We start from the raw sequence: 8,491 nt of genomic DNA, 5'->3' as shown, positions 1-8,491 counted from the left end.
AAACAAAACAATAAACACATTCTTGTTTTTTGAAGCTATGCAATGGGTTATCTGCGCTCGGACTCGATTTTTAGTGTTATAAGCTCTAAAACTTACCGCTAAGCCACTGAGAGGAGGAAGCACTCACTTTCATTTGTTTCTCTACCCAAGAAGCCCCAAAAACAGGGAACAAACTATCGCTAAGATACCAAGCCAGAAAGTGACCAAATTATTCATCTGTTTTCTTCATGTTTCAGTCAAGATAACTCTACCACTACTTTATCACTAACATTAGTTGAAACCTAAGTCCACTCTATGTGTTTCTGAGCAGTGCACAATGTCATCTCTTAGTCGTAATGACTAGTATTAATTTTTAAAAAATCATAATTCTAGTGTAAACGATGTTATCATTATCCTTTGAACTTAGCTTTCTCACAGAAATCTGATGTTCCTCTAAAAAGCTTAAGGGATTACCTGCCACTAATAGATGAACATTAGATGACTGTAACGTGTAGAATACTCATTGCTTTGCACATTATACAATCGGTGTTATTAGGGAGCCAACCCCTATATTATGAATGAAGTGGAGGAGTAAAAAAAATCAATACACATAATATATATATGTAATTTTATTACACAAATTCATAGAATACAATAACTTTCAGTCAGGGGAAAAAAAGTCACAAAATAAGTCAATTCGACCGACGCCGTAGCGAGAGTCTGTTATAGTCTGTAATAATCAAGACATGTTCTGACTCAACACGGTTTTCCTTGTATGTAAGTCCTAACTCTTAGTTACAATATATTGATGCCTACCCTGACATGACCATGATATTATGATAAACAAACTGCATAACAACAGTCAGGAATATACAACTTCCAACTGTAGTAATATTAAAGTCAAGTGTGCATTTTACAGTGTAACATTAAATTTTAATATTGAAAGTCCTAGTGGGGATGAATTACATATAGCTTATCATCCCTATATTCTTGTTTGCATTCTTTTTGGCACTGTCATCCCAACATCATTTTACATTTACAAAATGTTTTTGTTATTACTTATATATATATATATATATATTCACTTTCGAAGCAATTCAAGACAGAGCAAAGTAATATAACCAATACATTTCAAACTCTCTGTTCAACATCTAAAACTTTCACACTCGTATCTTGCAAATTGTATTAAACTTTACTTTTTTTTGTTACTCGTCTAACCTAATTACAGTTTGGAGACATGACATTAACACATCTGTGAGAACCCAAAGTGCCCCATTGGCTCGGTGGTAAGTCTGCAAGTTTACGACGCTAAAAATCGGGTTTCGATACCCATGGTGAGCAGAGCATAGATAAGCCATTTAACACCATCCAAGTAATCAGCAACAAAGAACACAAAGATATGCCTTTTCATTCTTAATCGTATGACATTAAAGGTATCAATTCGATACCAGCCTTAAACGAACAATATTTTAAAGTAATAACGAATATTACCTTCAAAAAATGAATCACAGAACTTCACATGAGCGTTGATGAAAACGTGAATGATACCCTGAATTCGATACATCATATTAAGTTGATTTATTCCTGCTTACAAAGAATACTTTAACAAGTCGTCATAATATTCAGCAACTTACTTTGTACTGCTACTACTACTACATAATTTACAGAACAGTTTCAAACATTAGTATATTCATGTACGCTACTGAATGTCGTACAAGTATTAATACCCTAAAATAATTCTGAACTTGATATAAAACAAGAAGCTTGGTTTTCTGCTCAATTATTTATGTACCAGAGGAATAAAAACAGCATGCACGTGGGTTTTAAATTCTCGAGATTATTTTGTAGAAACATTAAAAATACACAAAATGGAAAGTGTTAGATACATAAAACTTTGGGACTGAATAAGAGTTTCAGGCCATCGTTTGGATAGTAAAATACGTAGTGGTATTAAAAGATAGAAGTCTACTCATTAAATCTATGTACTTTTGTTTTGTTTTCATGGAAATTAGAAAAAACAAAAAATTAAACATGTGTAGTCTTTCTGCTGATTGAGTATCTGTGTATCTGTTACCTGGTTATTTGGGTATCTGTAATCTGGGTATCTGTTATCTGGGTATCTGTCATGTTTCGACCAGATAGATCTCACTCTTTTAGTTGTTCGAAATCATTAGCGGATATTATAGTTGGTATTTAGATATCACATATAAATTTTGCTTGTTCGAGCATTATTTATCTGCATAATTAAGCACACTAAAGTTATCGTAAGGAATTATTTTACTTCTAGCCAAGTTTCTATCTCAAATGTTTAGAGAGAAGTAAAAACAAAAGAATAAAAAAAAGCCTGATTTGTTTCTGCACTGCTGCTGTAACATTTGTGAAACTTTGTGTTACAGAAATGTTCTTACACACGATGACGTTAACATTTAACCGTTACTTCTTATGTCCGATTATCTTAAATAATAATGAAAGAGGGTTATTCTAACATTACATCTCAACCCATCCAAATATAATAATCAAATTGGCGTATTCTAACGTTATCTCTCAACCCATATAAGTATAATAATGAAATGGGCGTGTTCTAACGTTACCTCTCAACCTATATAAGTATAATAATGAAATGGGCGTATTCTAACGTTATCTCTCAACCCATATAAGTATAATAATGAAATGGGCGTGTTCTAACGTTACCTCTCAACCCATATAAGTATAATAATGAAATGTGCGTGTTCTAACGTTATCTCTCAACCCATTTAAGTATAATAATGAAATGGGCGTATTCTAGCATTACATATCCATTCCGATTGGCCTACAGTAACAGTGAAACAGGTGTATTCTAACATTACATCTCAGTTCCGATTATCTTGCCGTAATAATAGAACAAACGCATTTTACCTGAAGGAAGAACATCAAACTTTAGCGAAAAATGTAAAAATTACTTCATAACATAACAGACCAAGGTCGGCGCTAGGGGGTTGCTGGGGTGGGCCATACAGTCCTAAATTTCATTCTGGTCTACCTAAGTTTATTCTCTCAAGCGATTTAAAAATATTTTATTATTAATTTCAAAACAACAACAACATCGAATGATATTTTCTAAATCAACAAAAGTTCCAATACCACCCCAACCCCCAAGGGAGAGAAACTGGAACAAGGCCTGCAATAAATCAGTGGTTCTGTCTCACTGGAAGATAAATCTTCCATATGGGTTAATTAAGACATTTTTTTCTTGATTTTTTTGGTAAATTTGGACATTACTAAAAGACAGATCTCAAGATTAACAAATCAATATATCTTTTTCAATTTTCAACCCCTGATTTCAGAGAAGGTGGCCCCATTCACCACGAAAATGAAAAAAAGCTCATTTGTACATTTAACACGTATCTTAAACTAATGAAGACTTGATATCCCACCCCACCCCAATTTGAACATGGTGACTGTGAACATTAAAAAGTCCCTCCTGCATGTTCAATTAACGTTATCATAGCAACTTCTTGATATAAAGGTAAGATTTGTGACGATTAACAAGTCTTGCTTTTGTATTGAACTTGTAGGCTAAAATAATGACGCCATATCTTTTAGGAATAAGAATGTGTTACAGGTAGAAATTAAGGAGCCTAAGGTTCAATATGTAAACTCAGATAGTGATGTCTCCTATAAAGTGGTATGAAAATTATTTTTAAATTATTTGTTTTTAAGCAAAATATGGTCTACTGTATCTTAAAAAAAGAGTAATAATAAAATACAACAAATGTTTACAAATGTAGAATTTTTAAGTCATAGTTAACGAAGCAAAAGGACCGAAATAATCCGACAGTTCAACTTACAAAACTATTATATAGATTTCAAAATTTCTGTTCTTCTCCTTCAGTAGTGTTATAGTAGATAAAATCATCATATGTAAATTTGTTAATTATTTTATGTTAATTAGTTCCTTCGCATATTTTTACTAATAGGATACCAGTCTTAGTTGCCGAAAAAGTGTCTCACTGGAGAGCAGAGTTTACAAACTCTCTCTCTCTAGGTTTACAAACAAACATGGGAAAATAACATCGTAGATCTTATTCTTATTGCTTAGATTATCCTCAAGTATAAGTTCTATTTTTACTACAAGCTACGTTTATTCCATAAGCAAGACAATGATTTTTTTCGTGGTTTTCATTTATTATTTGTTCTGCAAACAGTTTAATTTGATGTGAAATATAATCATAACAAGTTGACTCCTTGTTCACGGAAGCACTTTATGCTAGTATAATAGTAAATTGACAAACAATGAATACGACAAACCAATTTTCCGTCCAAGCATGTAACAAGTTCTCTAAAATAAAACCAATTCATCATGCTTACAGATCGTTGTTTGTAAATTTACTATTAAGTTGACTCCTGTCCAATACACACCATAGCTGCAGCTGTAATCTGAGAATTTCTGCTATGGTAAAAGTCACAATATACAATACCCGTCATTTTGTCCAGCATGATCTAATTAAACAATAGCATTTCGCTTCTACCTGAATAGTAAACAGTTTTTATTATATATCTATTGATGACAATATATTTTGAAAAGGTGTTTTTATAGCATAGAAACTTTGAACAGAAGAGTGACTGTCAGAGACAGTAATTTGTACTCAGTACTCCGTTTTAACACCTCTTCAGAACAAAACACCCAAAGTTACCACTCTCGTTTATAGTATCTGATGGACATTGGGATTTTAGAAGAACCAGTACTCTGAGATCTTGCCTTGGGGGGCATAGCTTGTTGAAAACAAGTTCTTTGGCTAGAATGTTCTTCATCAGGAAGATCTGGTTCGTTAGAATGTGTTGATTTTTTATTCAAATTAGAAGAAAGATTCGACGCTTGTTCTTCATTCAACTTTTTTTCTACTTTTGCCTTATAACTTTCAATGAATTTTTCCATTTCAGCCAGGAAGTCGTGGTCTGTATCAAAGTTGACGTCCTTCAGGAGTTTTTGCATTTTATCTGTAGGCAGTAGGGTTTTTTTACTAGCTGTCTGCTTCTGTGGGTTATGCCTAGTAGTAAAGTCAATGCTTCTTGCTCTTGGGACTTGGGGTTTTACAGGTGATTGAGACCTTTGTGGTGTATGTTGAAAAATATCTGTACTAAGGGGAACTCTAGGAGAACGCTGACGAAATGACCACGTTTTGTAGCCAGGACCAATTTTAGCTTCAACATTGGGAGTCCTCGGGGCTCTATAAGAATGTCTACCTAGACTGTTTCTGGTTAAAAAGAACCCATCCTCTGTGGATCCATTTTTGTGAGGCCGACTTTTTGTAACATCAAGTGGAGAACTGAAAGAGTCAGAATACCTTCTTCCTTTGTTATTGTCAAGCTCTGTACCATTATTACTTAGTGGAGGGACACATTGTTTGTTGATGATCCTGCTAGGGTACATGTTCTCGGAGTTCTCCTTTGTATCTATTGTTTTCAGATAATGGTTAGAAGTGTTTAGGAATATGGTTTTTCCACCTGGTCGAGGAGCTGAAATCTTGCTACACTTTGAGTTTCGAGATTCTTGAGGAGCACTCATTCTTCTCATTGAGTATTCAGTCTCTAAAGGTAGAGAGTCATGTCCATTTGCTAGACTACCGTCAGATTTAGGCTCTTCTCCATTCTTCCCCATTTTCGTTACCTTACATGGGGCCCACTTTTTCTCTCTTTCGACCTCGAGGTGTTCCGCATTGTTCACCTGAGTCGGTTTGAAGCGTCCACATAGTTTACTCATGTCTTCAACGCAACTGCAAGACGACGAATCGTTGTCGAGGTAAGAATATTTTGAAGAATGTTTGAGCGAGTCACTCGTATCCTTGTGATCAAAGCGAGGAACTGCCGTGTTCGTCATTCGGCGGCGTGTCTGTGGAGACGAGGGAGGGCTTTGTGGTTTGGATCCAGGAATGTTTGGCTCGGTAGGTCTAAATAAATAAGACAAATTTATTGAGAATTACACTGATGGCTGCAAACCAAAACGAAACAAACTGATGCTTGACTGCTCAGTAAAAAAAATTAACTAGAAACGTCTTAACTTCTTGTAGATAGATCGTACATTTAGATTATACCTGCATCATTAAGACCGTTTAGAATGTTTCTTTTCATCAAATTTTACTTGAAAACAACAAAGGAAATAAATATTCTATAACACATTTTTAAGGTAAAATGAAATACAATGTCTGCGTAGCTATAACTCTGCTTGGAATAATTATTGTGTTGTTGACAAAGAATTTTTGTTTTCTAATTTTTTAGTGCGAAGCTAACAGCGTACAGCCATTCTCATTTTGAGCTGATTATCTGACAAAATAGTGGATTGGATTCGGATTCACAGTATGAGCATGTAACCAGTAGGCCACGCCTGACCTGTTTACAAAGAATATGGTTCTTTGATGCAATGACTTACTGGTAACACCACAGATATTTTTTAGAAATTCGTGATGATTCTTGTTTGTTTGTTTGAAGTTAAGGGCAAAGCTAAACAATGGGCTATCTTTGCTCTGCTCACCACGGGTATCGAAACCCGGTTTCTAGCGTTGTAAGCCCGCAGACATGCCGCTGTGCCAATAGGGGGGGCGACGAGTTATGTGTCAGGGATTTAGGTTTGGTTAGTGTGAATTTAATCATGCAGGTTTTGTTTCATTGCTTTAATCCTGAATACAGTTTTATTTCAGACAAACATCTAAAATCAACGTTTATAGTACACTATATAAAAAAGTTCAACTATACTAACCGGCTGTAAGTAACTTGCATGTAAGGAGAGTTCTTTCCAGGGGAAATGGTCAATTTCGCTGAAGTCGAAAACCTGTGTCCTGCAATAAATTAATAGTAGAGATCATAACTGATCTGCATGAGTGACATTTTTTTTTCTAAATACTATTTGTACCAAGGTAATGTAAAGCGTGGCCAACTCATGGAGCTCTCAAAGTTGCCACCCCCTACAACGTAAATTATGTTGTATAATCTCCATCTTGGTGTGTTGTATTATCCTCATATACCGTGTATTATAATCAGAGACAAATTTTGAATAATTCCCCACCATACATGTATAATGATCCAAATGACTCCCGTATTTTGTATAATACACTTTCACACATGTTGCATATTCACGCACCAATGTTAAATAATCACACATACACATATTGCACAATCAACACGTATATGTTGTTTATTTCTCTACACACATGTCGTACAACCAAGCACACAAATAATGCATTAACTTATCTAACAGCTGTTAACCTTCACCCGCGAAAGTCGTGAAATTTCACTGCATATGTGTTTGAAATATGCTCTTAGCATGCTTGAAAAAAAACTGTTTAAATTAAAGTCACTTTAAATTAGGAAATACAGCCTAGATATCTTGAACTATGTTGGATACATTCGGATTTGAAAAGTTGTATTACGGCATTCATGAGGCATGTGAGACTCAATTGTTTTTAATCAAATTAAGAGATGTTTGGGGCCTAAATTATGATTTACGAATCGTTTTATAAAAAGTATTCGTTAAATTAAAGAGGAATTTCGATTCTTTTTAGAGATGTTTAATTTATTTTTATTTTACTAAAATACACATACATGTATATGTACACATATACAATATCCTTAAAGCATGAGGTTTTTGTTAATTAGGTTTTTCAAACAGGTTGTTGAAGTTTGATGTTAATACAATCTGCTCATTTATTTAACAATAGCCGTACAACAACCAAAGCTACTGTCGCATCACATACAGCCACGCAGCGTGTTAAAAACAATATAAAGATAATTTTAATACATAGAGGTATATCTTATTCTATATTTTGTTATCGGTTCGTCATATAATTAAAACAGAACGGTCCCAAGAAGAACAAATAGGATTGCTAATTAAGCTTTACCTGATTTACAGCGACAGGGGTCGTGCTTGTCGAGGTAATGCTCTAAGGTATCCCAACCTCCTCCCACACGAACCATCACATGATTACGAAGAATCTTGAGCAGATAAAAAATAATAATTAATAAGCTTGCACTATTTTAAATATATCAATAATCTAATAACCTATTTTCACAATTATTTGGGATGTTTGTATTTGGTTTTACAGATTAATGATCGATCTTGTGTTAAATTGAGAAAATGCTAAAGTCTGGATTAAATTATCCATTCCAGTAGTTTAGCTTAATAGCATTTTATAATATTAACCAAGAGTTTGTTCATTTAACTTCCAGCTGATAAGGTGCTCAACAAAGCAGAAGAAAATTGAAGACCACCCTGTGTTTCAAGAATATATAGTATTCTAGTTTAAAATAATGCAGGTGAAGGACTGTGAGCTCACGTAAAAGGTTTTGTTGCGTCAGCGAGTCACATGACTAGTGTGACGCCACGTTTCTAGAACTATCCCGTACCTTGGCGAATGCTCTAGTATTTACTAGATATAGGGTAGTCTGGTATATAAAAGAGGGTGACAGCGTGACGGAAAAATAATGTAATGTAATGTGTGTGTGAAGATAGTGAGTAATTGAACTGCAGTCAGAAGTATTA

At 34.4% G+C, this 8,491-nt stretch overlaps 1 protein-coding gene across 1 annotated transcript; it reads right to left on the bottom strand.

Annotated features, from left to right (window-relative positions):
• Positions 1-643: 643 nt before the first annotated feature.
• On the bottom strand, positions 644-7,956 carry LOC111086536 (the record flags this gene model as incomplete). Its single annotated transcript, XM_022389731.1, has 3 exons — positions 644-5,906; positions 6,713-6,791; positions 7,851-7,956. Coding segments are annotated over 3 exons (1,443 nt in total), but the record flags the coding sequence as incomplete, so codon positions are not given.
• Between the last annotated feature and the right edge of the window lie 535 nt (positions 7,957-8,491).

This window comes from Limulus polyphemus, unplaced genomic scaffold, assembly GCF_000517525.1.
Source record: "Limulus polyphemus unplaced genomic scaffold, Limulus_polyphemus-2.1.2 Scaffold1174, whole genome shotgun sequence".
Lineage (NCBI taxonomy): Eukaryota > Metazoa > Arthropoda > Merostomata > Xiphosura > Limulidae > Limulus > Limulus polyphemus.
Note: the sequence above shows the minus strand (reverse complement) of the source record. Positions and strands in the feature narration are given on the sequence as shown.